The sequence below is a fragment of the Pyxicephalus adspersus genome, chromosome 1 (assembly GCF_032062135.1).
Source record: "Pyxicephalus adspersus chromosome 1, UCB_Pads_2.0, whole genome shotgun sequence".
NCBI classification, from domain to species: domain Eukaryota; kingdom Metazoa; phylum Chordata; class Amphibia; order Anura; family Pyxicephalidae; genus Pyxicephalus; species Pyxicephalus adspersus.
In genome coordinates this window covers 161,108,268-161,125,460 of record NC_092858.1, presented here as the reverse complement: position 1 = coordinate 161,125,460, position 17,193 = coordinate 161,108,268, and the positions used below count along the sequence as shown (strand labels likewise).

Genomic DNA, 17,193 nt, shown 5'->3' with positions numbered 1-17,193 from the left:
CATTGGTGTCACTTAAACTCTCTAAGAGTCACAAATTGCTCCTTGCACAAGGAACCCCCAGCAACCTCTGGAGGAACCTTGGGGTTCTATGGAACCCTAGTTCAGAAGCACTGGTCCAGCATGCCAATGCCACTAAGCAATTGGTTCAGCTTTTCAGCTTTTAGGGTTAACCATCCATTTTTGCATCATTGATCTTTCCATTTCTTATCTAAAACCATAACATTGGGCTACATACACACGTGCAATGATTCTTGTCCGATAATCAGCTCAGGGCAGAGATCGAACAGGAATCTGGTGTGTGTACAGTGCTCGTTGTCCACTATCCATCCTGGCAGATCCACAGACGATGGGCGATGAACGATTGTAAATCAAGTGAAGGGGAGAGCGTGCAGCAGGGTTCGGCTCTATCATTCTCCTCCTCCCCTCTCCATATAGCAGAACAGCACTCGTTCATGCATTTTGCAGCTTTTGATTGTGAAAGATCCTTTCCAACGACAATTATTGCACGTGTGAACTTAGTCCCATGCACTTGAAGTTTGCTCTCTTTGTATGTTTATGGAGAATCAGTTGCTGGATACAGAAATGCATCACGGGTTGCCTCATTTTTTTATTTTTTTATTTCAGACAGTTTATTTTTCATAGACCTAAAACCTGAATAAAACTTTCAGCCCCACTGGTCATAGCTCTCTTCGAGGTCTCTCCAAGGTTTAGAAAAGCTGTGAACCTCCTTGGCGCTTAAATTCACCCAAAATAAATGTTTGGTTTTGTCCTTTGGTGATAAATGAATTTGTTCCCGTAATACACAAATGGAATCAAAGGAGAATGGAACAAGCAGTTTGCATTGAAGGTTTGTTGGGTGGACATACTATAATACCTGCTTAGTATATGTTCTCTCTGATGTTGTTTATCCCAGGAATCCAGGCTTGTTCTCATGATCAGTCACTTGACTGGTACTGGGAAATTGCTCACATGTTGCTTAGTAAAAACGGCATCATTGTTCAGGCTGGGATTCTGTTGTTCTTTCCTGGAGGTCCTGTATTGTTTGACTTTTTAGTTTGGTTATGTGACCAGCTATCACATGGAGTCTGGGTTCCAGTTACCCAAGACACTGAATAATAAAATAAAGCTTGAATGGATTTTGTTCATGTGTTCACTTGGATTGTGCAGTTCAGTAACTATTCATGTGCTGCCGGATATTCAGCAAATTCCGATAGCTGGCATCATCCTCAGACAAGTAAAATATGGACAGGCTTAGCCTGGCACCCTCTAAGGATATCTTCCATTCCACAACATTTCCAAACTGTTTCTGCCAAAGGTTTTGCAAATCTGCTTTTACAGGCAGCTTATGTATCAATCCCATCCATCTGACATCTTGTATGTGTTCTATGTCTACAGTGATTGCTGGAGCGTTCTGCTATGACGTAGTGTTGGATCCAAAACTAGACGAATGGCAGCCAACAAAGGTGAGTGAAATACACTTTCGGCTTTAGGATTCAGTATTTACAGATAAGGAGAAAATGTTTGATTACAGCTGCAATAAGTGATCTGTACAGGTGCCTCAGATGACTAAATCTGGACCATTTTTCAATGTTGCATGCCAATGTGTACTCCAAGATGGTACTTCATAGGGCAATTTAAAGCACAACTACAGTTGAAGCCTATCTCAACTATCAATTTGTATTCAAGTCACATCCTGAGTAATTGCTGGATGTGTTCTTTCACTATCAATATCTCTAGTTCTGGCTTCGCTTGCAGCTGTGATTTATCACCATATTCCTTTTTATGCTTCGAGTGTGTCGGTCTGAGAAATCATTATTGTGGAATACCTGTGGTTTAAGCGTCTTCACCAAACCTAGATTTTGTTGTATGACTGTATCCTTAAATTTTAAGTTGCAGCATCTCTCTATCTTTTCCTGGGTATATACTGTGGTTACGGGAAAGTGCCAGGTGGCGCACCTGTCTAAAAGAGGCTGGAAAGAACGCTCGATATATAAATTCAGCACAGTTCCTGGTAACCAATGTACTGATTTCTAAACGTTCACATTCCTTTTATTCCTCATTCAGGAAATGCTACAATGTGAGCAGATTAAATGAGGGGTGAAGGACTCTTGTCTCTCTGAGTGTTGTATTACCCACAGATTTGATTAATTGGTTTGAGGGATTTAGTTAAGCAAGTGTACTGAGTACAGACATGAAAACATGGGGGATTGTGATCAATAAATAAAGGAGTACTCAGAAAAAGATATCACATATGGCCAGTGTAAAGAAACTTAAATCTTAATAGGAGTCAAACATCTAAAAACACTGAAATGCATATAAAGAAGGTGTTTCACCTGCTAATGGAATTGCCTTTTAACCCATTAGGCAGTGATGGATCAGTAACTGACTGAAGATGTATCTCTCTGTTCTCTCTTCCTTTCAGCTTATCTGATTTTGGTTCTCAATCTATTCCCTCCCTCTATCAATCTCAGTACCGCTCAGAAGATCAAATACAGACATTGAGTTACATTTATTTTTCATGAATATATACTGTATTCATTTGTGCCTCATATGTGTGGTGTTCAGCTTTAAGAAACCGACAGAATCAAGAACTGGCTGCACAGCCATTTGCCGGGCCGGTCACCACGATAACTGATTTTTTTTTTTTCTTTTAATGGTTTTGATTGGAGTTGGCACTTCACATTAGAAGAATACATTTGAATGGCTCCTAATAGTGAAGTGCTTAGTGGTTTTGCAACAAACCTAGAGATAGATTGTTTTGTATTTTCCGTAAAGAATTTCATTCCGTTAATATTCTGTAGCCAGCGGGTGGCTGTATTGCTCTTCCATTTCACACACCAGCACATTATTCGCTGTAAATGGATATTTCAACAGCAAAACTGATGCATTTTTACAATAGTTATTGTAAAAGAATAGCGATAGAAAATGTTTGTTTCTTCTTAGATAAACATTTGTTTAATTTTTTTCTCTTTGTCTTTAAGACACAAGGTGAACTATTTAAAAAAATGTAAGAGATGATACAGACACGTGAATAATACATAATTGCAATCAAATCTTTAGATATTGATGTCAGTTTCTCAGGACAACAATTCCTTATAGGAATGTGGAAATGTGCATCCCCTGAGCCCCAATCCCCCCTTTGTTTTTAATAAAATACATACAAATCTCCTGGATTCTGTGGTCAAGCTTCACCATGGTATGCACATCGCTGAAATGCCGACAAATATTCACTCCTGGTTCCTGTAGTCTGATTTTTCCCTGGGGGACTGCCCTTTAAATTGGACCTCAACCCGCAACTCCGGGCCAAATTTTTTCTTGTTTTTTTTGTTAATATGGATTGTAAAAAATAGTGCACAGGAAATTTAACTTTGTTAGTAAATGTGATGAAAGCAACTGAAAGGTATTTTCATCAACCTTAAGCGTAGCTCACCCCCAATCTACTTATACCACCATAGTTGCTGCAAAATACCCATTGCTTCCATGTGTGGGGAGCATGTGATTGCCTTTTAGTATGCAGTGATTGAGCCAGAGTGACCCACAACATATTATAAGTTTGATTTCCAAAGGAAAGAGTAAGGAAGGAAGGAGAGTTCTGTTAAATGGGGAGAGTGACAGAGACTTTCTGTACGTTTGCTTTCAGTAAGTATTGTCCTTTTAGTGGGCAGATTTGTTGTGAATAGGACTCCCATCACAACCATTTAGGTTTCAGACATTTTTTTTCTCAGATATGGTCCCAACCACCAGCCAATATGTGGGAAAGAAGGCCTTACTGGTCAGTAGTGAATCTTTGGCTGCACCAGGTGCTTGTCTCAGGAAGCTGGGAGAATATGAGCAATGCCTATGTCCCATGTCCCTTTATTAGTTACCAGGTTAGGACAAACATTTAGGGTAGGTGCACAGCAACAGTTGGTTTAGAAGAGTAAAGCTTTACGCTGCCTTCTTAAAGCAACATGCAGATAACGGAAAAAAAAAAAAAAATAAGTGCCTGATTTAGTTAATCTGCTGGTTTGCATATTACCAACCTACCCAGCATCATGAAGGCAACCTTTCAATAGTATATTATTATTATTATTAATATTAATAAATAGTATTTATATAGCACCAACATATAACACAGTGCTGTGCATTACATAAGGGTTGCAAATGACAGACGGAAACAGACATTGACACAGGAGGGGGAGAGGACCCTGCCCAGAAGAGATGACATTTTAAAAGTCTATATCTAGCAATGCCACTAGAAAATATGGCTTTGCCTAGACAAGAGTTCATCTGAACCAGCCTTTCTCAGCTATTTTACTCAAGAAGAACCCTTGAGATATTTTTATACTTCAGGGCACTGCTTCTAAAAATGAATACACCTGCAGCTCATAGTACATTAACAATCATTGGATAATATAAAAACATTGAATAAAAGCATAATGAATGTACAATACTTTAATTATTTTACATCCATGTAGATCATTGCCTCCCTTGCATTGATGGCCAAGGTGGTAAGATCAGGAAAGTCTACTTATATTTGTGTTTATTGGGAAAACAGCTAAAAGTATTATTTACTATGTAACATTTACATATAAGCTATTTTCTTCCCCCATCTTCACAGTGAATTGTAACTGTACATTACAAAAGTACAGGCATACTTACGAATCTACCGTTGATCTGTTTTGTTCTGCAGGAGAATCTGCATTCTTTCACCAGGGACGCACTTAAACTGATCAGGCAAGATCTGCCTTTCGAGTGTCTAGAAGTAGAAGAAAAAGTCGCCAGAGACATATTTCAGCACAATCCGTAAGTTCTTTTACCAGTTCATTATGACTCAATTGAAGCAAAAAATCTGGCGGTCTACTGAAGTGTGATGAAGGCAAAAAACATGAAAACACTTGTAAGAAGACATTCTTTTATGGTGTTCTAAAGTGGTGATATCGCGTTCCTGCTTCAGTCTCTATGGGTCGGTGAGTACAGTGCTTATCCACTAAGCAGAGGAAGCCAGGTTCTGTATGGCTGAAACTAAGAGCAATAGTTAGTAAAATGTCCTTCAGGTTCGGCATTGTCTGCCTTGTAGGAGAAGCTGTGTGCTGCAGAAGTATGCCAGCCGTTGTATTTCAGTACAGATTTGATCTTTGGCACGTGGCAGAGCTATGTTAAGGTGGTATAGAGCAAAATGTGACACTCTGGAGGTAATTATTTTCTAGACATGTTGGCTAATGTTTTCCATTCTGCATAAAATATTTGGGGACATTTTACTATTCTAAAGAGATATCCAGGAAAAACTTGTACATTCACACAGGTTATTTTTATCGATCCTCCGATGGAGCTTTTCAACCTCCCAAGCTTTATGTGGCATTATAAAAAAAACAATATTTAGGAAATGGTACCTGGCTTCGCTGAGTTTGTCCTAAATGCCCCTTTGATGAGAACGCATTTATTGAATGTCATCTTTATGACATGGACAAGATCCTCAAATCTTTCTTGGATCAAGCTTTGGGGCTCATGGGCAAGAGCATTATTTTCCTGCATTTGAAATGCACATCAAATCCATGTCACCAAATTCACATTTACCCTAAATAGAGTTGTTTAGATGAGATTGAAGGCTGCATTTGGCTTGCTCAGATATGTCCCCCTATGAATGGTAAGCTGGGTTTGCTAGGGATACATCTTCGAGTCCAATAAGCACTACCTACAGTATGGATTGTTTTGGGCTTTCACAGGGATTCCAGGAACAGGGAAAACCCATGTAAGGCTGTGCACGTTACAATTTATTTTAACAATATCCTTTATTCTTGGCAACTACTATGTAGGCCAAGAAGTATCTATCTGATTGGTTATTAAATGGATTTTTCAAGTAGGTTCTCAAAACACACTATATGGCAAAAAATGGGGCATAACAAATCTTTGAGTTCTGGGGCATAATACTAGCTCCATAAAGACATGGATTGATGAGTTTGATGGAGAAGAATTCAAGTGGGTCTGCAATGAACCCTGACTTCATCCTTACTGAACACATGTAGGTTGAACTGGAATATCGACTGTGGGCCAAGTCTTCTTATCCACCACTAGTAATTGATCCCACAGAAACTGAATGGGCTCGAATTTCCAGACACACGGGTGATGATTGGGGAACTCCATGGTGATTTCAATATCTTTTTAAAGTACAGGTCGTTCCCGAGGTTGGGACATCCGACATACGGACGACTCCTAGATATGAACAGGGCTTCCCTACTCGCTCCTGTACAGGACAGAGGCTTGATGGGAGGAGGGGGCAGTTTGCCTGACTTTCAGAAGAAATGTGTCTGTTGCTAAACACAGCTGAGGTTGTGGGTGATCCTAAAGACAGCTCTCTGCAGCATCTTGTCACTCTTTAATGACCAAGGCAAACTCTGCAGTTGTTTCCTTTTGCATATCAAAGCACAGCTTGCTCCAGAAGTTAATAAATGTCTAGGCTCCATAAAGTTTTATTTATTTTTTTGCTTTGTTTGTAATTACCTCACATTGAGGATTTTATACAGTAACTGACACCACGTTGCCTAATAATAGGTTGAAACAAACATCTGTCCTAATTACATTTATAAAATAATGTACCTATTCCGACTTACATACAAATTCAACCTAAGAACAAACCCTATCTCGTATGTAACCCTGGGACTTCCAGTAATAACACGTATTTATGCTTATTAACTCTTCACATTGTAACATGTAAGGTTCTCATCCATTTTGTTGCTTTCTTGAAAAGAGCTGATCCTGATTTTGCTTGTGTATTGTTCGGTAGTAATAAACATAATTTGTCATTTTGTCAGCACCAACCAGCCCTTTAAAATGCAGTGACTACCATGCCAATATGTTGCCCTGAGGAATAATGGCTTCTGTGGCCCGAAACGTTGACTTTTCTGTGTTTCAATAATAAACCAGGAATTCTGTACTTTGGAGAGGTGATATCTTTGTGTTCTGTTTCCATGAGTTCTACACAGCACCGTCTGTGGTTGTCACCTCTAGCACCCATCCTCTATTACAATGTCTGTTTGTTGTAAGGAGTGCATTCCAATCACAGACATTGATTCTTTTGATAAATCACCTCAACCCACTAGTATTTGCCTTCCCCACTCAATACTCACTTATGCTACATTCCCCCTCTGCTTCTTTTTTCTGTAGAAGCCTAGGAAATACCTGGTAGTTCCAAATACGGAAGGACACATGACCATCTCTTCCTATCAGAGTGCAGTGCTCAGGCCTATATAGCTGGTCGACAAGTTCTAACGCTTTCCTGTAAAGGGAAGAAAATTAATAATAAAGTGGGGTATCATGAGAACCTCTGGAAAGTAATAGATGTCCTTTAGATCTGGCTATGAGGATATGGTTGTCTGATTAAATACTGAGCCTAAATGATGCCCTCCAGTGCAAGATTACCTCAGTGTATTATATTAGAGCCTTCAAATTGTGGAAAAGATGTACTGTTTGTGTGAAAACAACAGCAAAATTCCTGTCTGCACAAAAAACTCTTTTAGTTTTTGCATTTAAAGGTTTGACACATATGACAATTTTTTTTTATCTTTTCTTATAAGCACAAATAAAAATGATTTCTTTGTTTCTAAACTCTTCAGGCACCTAAGTGAATGTGTGGGCACAGCAGCTCGCTCTCTTTGATACGAGTATATTTTACTTTTCACATAAAATATTTATTTTCCTCCTTGGCTGCACTTTCTGTGGCCTGGTTCAGTTTTGCCTGGATCCTCCAGCGTGCCACCCTTTGCTAGGATAAAATGGTAGTGACACCTCAGCTCGGAAGGCGGCAGCTGTCGGAAGCCACAAATGCTGTAGGCAGATACACCGGCTTTGTTTCTGAAAATAAACTGTAGGAGAGCAAGCTTGTATTCCTGTACAGCTTGTCACAAGTTATGAATCATTGGGATAATCTAGATGAAATCTATCCGCTCTGCTTTCTGCCTTTATAACTATCACCTCAGCTGCAGGAAGGTTTTGCTCCTCTCTTAGGGGCTGATTTGTAAATGTTGAGATGAAACTGAAGTGGTTACCTCCTGACTCCCATTAGATTCCTTTATGCATCCAAAAGATGAATCCTGATTGATTGTTCTAGGTAACTGAGACTTTTTTTCTTACCTGTAAATCAGGGACTTTAAAAATATGTTGCACAGGTGCAGGTCAGACTGTTTATTTTCAGGTTTTAATTTTAATGTTCCCATTATCTGGTCAGTATATGTACAGAGGCAACTTGACCAGCTAGGGATATTTTGTGACTGATTGGACTTCACTCTAGTCTAAAGTTCACTCAACTGTGCTCCCAACAGCTCTCACTGAACCGTGTGGGTGATGTTAGGAACAGTTTTATTTGTTGTATTTACATATACGGTCCCATTTTTGTTACGGGTTGCCACCATCTTCTTCCTTCTTTTCTTCCCCCTTCTAATCTTCGGCCATCTTAATTGACCAGAACAGAATGACTTAACTCCCACAGTCTTCCATTCAGTCTCAGCAACCACAGGGGAAACTGGGATGTTCTGGATATCCAACAAAACAACTCCTATGGTTTGGGCAGATGAAGACCTCAACCATTCAGGGAAGAAGGCTTATTGCAAAGGGGACATTTCCTGTCACAAAGTCCATTGTCCAAAGTCCATAATCATGTGACTAGCTGTCCCTCAAAGGGGCTCACAATCTAATGTCATAGTCATATGTCTTTCATACAGTCTAAGGTCAGTTATGTTTTTGGGGGGAGTCAAATACCCTAACTGAATGTTTTTGGGATGTAGGAGGAAACTACAGTACCTGGAGGAAACCCATGCAAATATAGGGAGAACCTGCAAACTCCATGCAAAGGCCAGAATGCTAACCTCTGAACCGCTGTGCTGCCCTCACCCTCACTCTGCAATAAAACACTACCTGGTCCATTATTTAAAGTGAAACTTTAGTTCTGCTTTATTAGTATTCATACAGATAGTTTCCATGATGTTGGGGAACATCAAACTCCATTGGTGAAATGCAACTAATGAAAGTTGTAAGAAGAAGAGGCTTTGATAAGTACATGTGCACTATAAGTAACTTGCCCCTTAGCTAGCTGACATCTTGGACCAAAGCATGGATACCTAGTTGGTACACATACATTTTCTACATACAGGCGGACAATGTGCGAAAAACACCTGTTTCCTTGCATGCAACCGGGGCTGTGGAGTTGGTAGATAAATCCTTCGACTCTGACTCTTCAGTTTCTGGTACCCCCGACTCCGACTCTCCGACTCCAACCACTCTGTATTCACTTGGTTTCTCATTTTATCTTCACACTTTTGCATTCAAACGTCTCACTTTTGCAACCAAACTTCACAAAAAATTTAGACCCTCTAATAATAAATCAATAAATTTGTTATTAAATTAAATATTACACAATATTTTTACCATAAATTTTTTCTCAAGAAACATTAGTAAAAATATATGAAAATAAATTGATTTGACAATTATGTTTTTTTACTTTATATAATTTAAAATTAAATATCTTTATTTCAGGGATTTTATACTAAGTTTTAAGATAACAATATTATTCATCTTTTTATCTTCAAAGTTATTAGCTTTTTTTTTTTTTACTTACTTTTTTGTATTACTTACCCTATGGGCCAGAGAATTAAGAAATGCAGAAGTCAAAGAGTGGTAGACAGTTATCTGAATGGAAGTGATTCCTCCCAGATAGCAATGAAGCCCATAAGGAGGAGTTACGCAAGTTAATGTCCGAAGATTGCGGAATAAGCCCCAGGGAAATGAAGGTTCAATTATTTGCCAAATTTGGAATTAATGTATCTATTTCAACAATAGATAGATGCATTGATAAATTCCAACGGTGATTCAAAAGAACTTCTTTAATTCCTGCAAGGCGCATTGATTCCCACTCTCTTCAAGAAAGGCTTAGCTGTGCTAACAAAATCCTTGATCTCATTTTTAAGGAAGATGGAAAAAACATCTACTTTCTTGATGAAGTAGGTTTTAACATCTCAATGAGAACCAAAAGGGAAGATCTCCTATTGGACAAAGGGCGGTGCATGTTGTGGCTGGAGTGTGTTCCATAAATTATTCAGTTTGTTGTGTGAGGAATAAAAATGGTACCCTCCACTTTTAAGTCACAAGCATGATCATTTAATCAAGAAGCATTCCTCATTTTTATTGATTAGTTTTTTTTAAATGTTTTTAGTGAAAAGAGTGGAGTGTTCAGCATGCCATGCTTATTATGGATAATGTTCCCTTTCATAAAACTAGCCAGGTAAAGAGTTTGGTTGAAAGTAAGGGAACCAACTCTCATTTTTACTACCATACTTTCAATTTCCTAATCCTGTTGGGAACATGTTCTCTAAATGGAAAGAAGTAGTAAGAAGAAATAGGCTAAAAATTCAATTAAAATTTAAATTTGGGTGCTTTATTAGAAAGCATCAATAGTGTATTTTTAACAATAAGCGAGCAAGATTGCTTAAATTTTACAAAAATATTTAGCTTTTTGCCTAAGTACCTAAGAGAAGAAAGCAATAATGATTAATACATCATTTAATTAATTAGTACATATTTTTATTTATTGTTTCTTGAGAAAAACTGTTATGATAAAAATATTGTGTTATATTTAATTTTATAATAAATGTATTGATTTATAAATAATTAGGGGGTCTAAGTTTTTTGTGAAGTTTGAATGCAGAAGTGTGAAGATAAAATGAGAAACCATGTAATATGTTAATGTATTTTCCACGTTGATTGAAGGAACACAACATACACGCCATTTAACCAAAGAACTACTGGCTAGGAAACTGACGCGCTACTGTATTGGCTAGTTTAAACAAATAAAGTTTTCTTTATTGTTTTAATCAAGTGGCTATAAAGTAGTAGCATAGCATGCATAAAAATCAGGAACAGGAACTTTACCAGTTTTTTGGTAGTTTTAAAACAAAAACAAAGATGAACTACATGAACAAAAACAAAAGGTGGAAAACCTAAAACAGTATTTATATTAAACTTGGAATATAGTTGTAGAGTAGAATAGTTGTTAAATGCAATCCAAAACTAACTCAATGTAGTGTTGTTCTAAGAAACAGAATTGCTTTTGCCAGATCCTCTTTCATAGAAGCTCCTAAATCTGACTTGATTATTTTTAGAGCTGAAAATAGTATTTCAACACTGACTTGGGTGGGCGGCATTTCTGTTACAGTTCTAGCCACATTACTAATAATCTCTGAATAAACAAGGGTGGTTCTTCTACAGTCAGTTTTGATGAATGATCATACTTTTCTACTTCTTTTAATTCTTTAAAAAACTCCTGCTGGAATCTCTTTATTTGGACATTTTCTGGTCATTTATCTTTCATGCATATGCAACGTCGCTTTACTGTTGAAAGTTCCATTTTGTGCAAGTAGGAATCAAAGTCAATCATAGCTTCATCCAGTGAGGGTGTTTCAGGTAGTAATCCTTTCATGCGAACTGCTACATCAAAAAGGGCCTTTTTTGCAGTATCAGTCTGGTCATCGCTCAACAAAATTTGGCTTATTGGATCAACATAAATAGCAGCTAACAAGATTTGATTATCCAGTAAGAGATTCTCTCTTTTCTTCATTGAAGATACAACCCTCCACTTTTGTTCAGGCAATATATCAAGCTCTTCCATTTTAAAAAGAATTTACCAGGTGTTAAATCTTCAGATTGGAAACTCTTGGTGTCAACAAAGGGGTTAGAAAGTAGATTTTCCAGTGCTTATACTTGTGTCCACTGGCTTTCTGTTAATAAAACATTTTCATTGTCCAGTTCTTCAAGAAAGTCTTTTAGTTCAAGCAAAGGCTTTACCATCAAATGAGTGCTTCCCCAGCGTGTTGTTTAATCCAAAATGGCTCCTTTTCCTGCAGGTCTTTTCAAAATGGCATCTGTTTTAGGGGCCCTGCCTGCAACAGTTACTTGCCTCAATTTGCCAATTAGAGTAGCTGCATGACAATCTTTCAATCCATCTCTTATTGCAAGTTGCAGAGTATGAACAACACAACGCATATGTTGAATAGTAGTACGCTTGGATGCTTCTTCAACAATGTTATTCAAAATGTCCCTATTCTTATCGCTTTCACTTTCTCCAAAATTTGCAGAACTGTCTTCCTTTAATATCTGTTTGTCACTTTCTTCATCTACTTTATTCATTGTCTCAATTGTGCTCAACATATTAGAAGCATTATCTGTCACAATACATAGAATGTGTTCCTTTTTCATTTCAAAATCTTCTAGAACATCCTCCACTAACTTTTGAAGATAGTCACTGGTGTGATGTGACTGGGTGTCCTTTACTCCCAAGATTTGCGTTATTGTTTTTTATTTTCATCAACAAATCTAACATTAATAGCAAAATAATTGACTTTGTGACGTGTGCATGCATCCATTTCAGACCTTTTTGTAGGTTTTTCTTTTTACATTTGGCCTCTTCAAATTTAAGTTTCCTTATACTTTCTCTTTCCAGAGAAACACCAAGTTTTTTTAACCATTCTCCATTTAGGCCTAAAAAGGCTGACTGTGAAAAGAAGGATAACGGTACATAAAACCAAAAATGTGGTTTCTGATTTTTTCTGGTGTCATTGTTATGGTAACTTTGTCAGATATAAAGAGTCTTCTTAGTTGTGTTTGGTCTCCAGTAGGTTTCTAAACATTTTTTATCCCAGAAGTAGATGGAATATTTTCATTGATATCTTTCTCATTCACAACTTCAAACTCTTTAGGATGAAAATGCTGCAAGTGTCTTTTCAAATTTGATGCTCTTGTAGGTGCATTTTTGTTAGACCCACTGAAACTGGTAATTTTTGCATCAAACTGTTTTTCACCATCATCTTCAAGAAAACATTGGCACATGTAATGTTTCCCATCACTTGATAATGTAAAGAGCTCATAAACAGCAGACATTATCGTGTTTGTTGATAGACTTTTTGCCATTGTGAATGGGGTGCTGCGTTCACTAAAGTATAAATATAAAATATGTTATACTATCTAGCATATTCTTTGATTTAAATACAAACATACACATAGTCCTGCACTATTGCAAACATACATACAACACGGCACTTTACACACAAATAAGCTATAGCCCTGCACTAAACTTAGACATAATTTGTCCTATACAGAAAAACATGCACAAACATAAATACTATACACACAACACAGAGCCCTACATTTTACTCAGAAACATACACACAATATGCACTATACACAAACATTCCTGCACCATACACACAAACATACACATAGCCCTGCAGTTTTATCCAGAAACATGCACACAGCCTACTATCATAGTACACACAAGTAGCCATGCTAGCAGCCAGTTTTAAAATAAACATGATCACTTACAGTTGAATCTAAAAAGCTGTTCCTCCAAATTCCTCTATGCTCCTTTAGCAGACAGAGGAAGTTGAGCAGACGCTGCTGCCTTTATCTTTGTTTGTTGATATTCTGCTGAAGACAGGGCAGTGGGAGGCTCCAGGGCCAGGCGGGCTACCTTACTAACTTCCTAGTATTTGGTGATGTGCAAAATTATGTTAAAGTTCAGCCCTGGAAGGGAGCATATATGGAGAGTGAAGACAGGACACCTGAACACACATCAGGCCATAGCACTCACCTACACCTATATCATTACACTTGTTTACACTCAAATGAACTTGTTAAACACAATTTATCTAAAAGTAAAATCAAAACACGTTTTGCAATGTACATATCCAGATTACAATAATGTGAGCGTCAAGTTGTATAAAAAGCTCAGCTGAACTTCACACTAGTAGAAATACAACTATACACTTGGCTTTGTTCTTACATCAGAGAAGTACTTAATTATGACTATTGTTTGTGAAATAGGACATTTGAACTTGCTGTATTTTTTTATTATAATTTAAATTTATCAGAAGTCGGAGTCGGCACATTTCTATCGACTCCAACTCCAGGTACCCAAAATTGTCATTGACTCATTGACTCCAACTCCACAACCTTGCAAGCAACATTCCTTCATCCTGTACCACATGCACAGAGGTGCTAATTAGCAACTAATTATCTGTGCATTTTCTTGCATTTTTTAGTGACAAACCAACACCAAATTCCCCCCAAACACAGCTGATTAGGCACGAGTTAAAGTGCAGATGGATACTAATGACTGCAAATAAAGGGAACACATTCCCACAAACAGCTCTCCCTTTTTCTTAATACTGACCATGTGGGCAATGAATATCCGCACTTCTCCACCGTTCGGCAGATGTAAACAGCTGCTGAGATTATTTCTGCTTCAAATCTTTAATCTTGTAAGCACCAAAACATTATAGCGGGGGGCCAGCTGGAAAAACAGGAGCATCCGAGCAGATGTTCTATTTTATATTAGCTCATGGCATATGTGCTACCTTTTATCTGCTAATGTGTCTTTGTAAAGAAACGTGGATGTATATTTCATAATCAAAGAAAAACACATTGAAAGGGTTTTACAGGCAAAATATGAAAACCACTCTCAGCGGATTAATAAAGTTTAAAGGGTAGGTAGGCTTTTATTAAAATAAAAAAACAGAAATAATTACGGACACTTTCCACCCAACCTTCTGCTAATATTAAGGAACAACAATTTAGCATGCCTTTTAAAGTTGAACTTTGGGCAATGAGCGAAAAACACAGAATAATTACTTATATAATACATATATGGGAGCTGTTTTACCTTCCAAATGATTTGTTTTACTTTCAGTTCTTTCCTGAAATGTATACAGCTTTTTCATACACTTCAATTAAAGCTCCCCAGGACTAGAAAAGATAGGCTGTCATGGGAGAACATGGGTGATCGTGCAATCCTGAAATGTATCTGCTTGAGAATTAAAAACATTTCCCAGCAAATAGCAAATGATTTTTAAGAAATTCCTGGTTTACTGGATCACCCAGGTTCTCCCATGACAGCCTATTTTATCCAGTCTTTGAGAGCTTTACTAAAACTGGCCCCATACATGATGACACCACTGAGAGTAAAGGAATACAATGGTGTCTCCTTTTCATAAGCTGAATCCTGACTTGATGGTAATAGAGCAGCAGTAGACAGGTGAGGTGCCTAATCTGTTCCCCCCTCCTATTGTAATATCCCATGTCTACATATTTGCATTCTGCACATCTGGTTGACTCCCAGGGCTTCAGCATTCTGTGAAATGCCATGCATTCATAAACCCTGTAGTGATCGGGAATGTCTTGTGCTTCTGTCTTAAAGGTTTGTGTTACAGGTTACAGTGTTTATATCTTTTACAGAATTTGGTCAATAGGATAGTGGGAAGTATTATAAATGATGCCTTTTAAAGAGCAAATCTATTTACCAAGTTATTCAATCACTTGTAAATGCCATCCAGAAAACATAACAGCTGTCAGAGTCCTGACCTTTCCTAACCTTAACATTATTGCCTATTACCATATATACTCAAATATAAACCAAGATTTTTTTTGACCTGCCATTAAATAATGAATCTGGGTTTATATTCAGGTCACACCAGTAGATAATGCTGTGTTCTTTTTTAAAACAGACCTAACTCGAAAAAAAACCATCAGGAGGTAGTACTGTTTGACACAAGAGGCATATGATGTCCTGTATGTTGTGTAGAAACTTACCACCTAACAACGAGTTTAGTCCTACTTTAAAGTGTATGACAAGCAAACTCTTGCCCTCTGAGACTTTATTAGAGTTTGATACACACTTTACATGAGGACATATCACCTACAGTTATACAACAATTTTTCACTAATGATCTTTTTAGAGCAAGTGACCATCATAACCAACCGAAAAGTACAAAATATTAAAACCTGTTAAAAAAAGGAAAAAACAGATTAAGCCTATGTGATTTGAATTTTTCCCCTTTTGAACAAATGTTTTAAAAATAACACACCTGAAATGTGTATTCATAATGTTTTATTGACATTTCTATTTATTACTGTTTTGAATGTTCCCAGTAAGAGCTCCTTTAGCACCTAAGGTTTATACTTGAGTCAATTTAGTTATGCTTAAAAACTAGGCACCTTGGTGTATATTCAAGAATGTATTCGGTAACTGTTCTCTAATGTTCTAATGTTCAGATTTTAGTTATTTTGATCTGGTTACTAACAATAAGGACCTTTTCTTTAGCACACTTTTCATCAATAAGCTCATTTTTCTTCTGTAAGCATCTTCTAGTCCTAAACCCGTATAATGTGTAATGAGACATTTTATTTTCTAGGTATAAACTGATGTGTCTGGAGGAGAAAGCAGCTCAGCATCCTGAAGGAAAAGTCACCTTGCACAGGTCAGTTCTCATTTAATGTGTGGAAATATTGCTGCATTTACGGAGGGACTTGAAATCTGTTCGCTTATTTTCTTTGGAGTACCTTAATCTACATCTTCCTGTTGACAGCTACCAGAAATACTGTTCATGGTTGTTACCTGTTATACTGGACTTTCACTGACAGCTCAGCAAACATTGGTCAGAGTGCTTTTTAGATCACGTGCAGTGTTCTCCCCAGGGCCTTTTAGCAAAGTAATACTGATCTGATCACTTGACATAGTGCTTATATGCAGGCTAGAAGATTCATTTACAAAACAAATTTTCAGCCTGCAGATGCCACTGGAGTGTGAGCTTGGCAATTATCATTTAGTTAACTATATACACATTCACTAACAACAAATATGGGACTTTAATGGTGTATTAGTATTTATTTTATTGTAAAGAATTTTATTCACACTTAATGAAAATCAGTTTCATATACATGTGACCATATTGCAATGCATGTTTGTCTGTAACAATTGTTCACTCAATGTTGTGCAACGCGTTTTGCTTAACTTGCTTCATCAGGAGTAACATTCTCTAAAAAGTCTTATATTAGTATGCTGTTCATTGTTCATGCTTGGTCACAATATTACAGAGAAAATCAGGAGAGAACATCAGAGGCTGGGAACACATTCATGCCCACAGGCAGAACGGGCGATCAGCATTCAGGGTTGTCCACATGGGGAACAACGTGTGACAAACAAGAGTTCTGTGCAGCAACGCTTTTTGGTCTGAATCCTGATCACCTGAATGATGCTTTCATCATACCCTGTTGCAAAAAAGACCATAGGTCATTAAAATATATATATCCTCATTTCACCTGAGCATATACCCTTTATCAACCGTTGGTCCTAAAAAGCTTAATGAATATTTAGTATTAATTAAGCACTACGAT

General features: G+C 37.5%; 1 protein-coding gene across 2 annotated transcripts in view; it reads left to right on the top strand.

The window, feature by feature from the left end:
• MRPL39 (mitochondrial ribosomal protein L39) overlaps positions 1 to 17,193 on the top strand; it is a 65,388-nt gene that overhangs the window by 35,087 nt on the left and 13,108 nt on the right. For both annotated transcript variants that reach the window (XM_072432223.1, XM_072432217.1), the window contains exons 5-7: positions 1,396 to 1,463; positions 4,673 to 4,785; positions 16,212 to 16,277. In XM_072432223.1, coding sequence (XP_072288324.1) covers positions 1,396 to 1,463; positions 4,673 to 4,785; positions 16,212 to 16,277 — 247 coding nt within the window. The remainder of the gene's footprint in view (positions 1 to 1,395; positions 1,464 to 4,672; positions 4,786 to 16,211; positions 16,278 to 17,193) is intronic.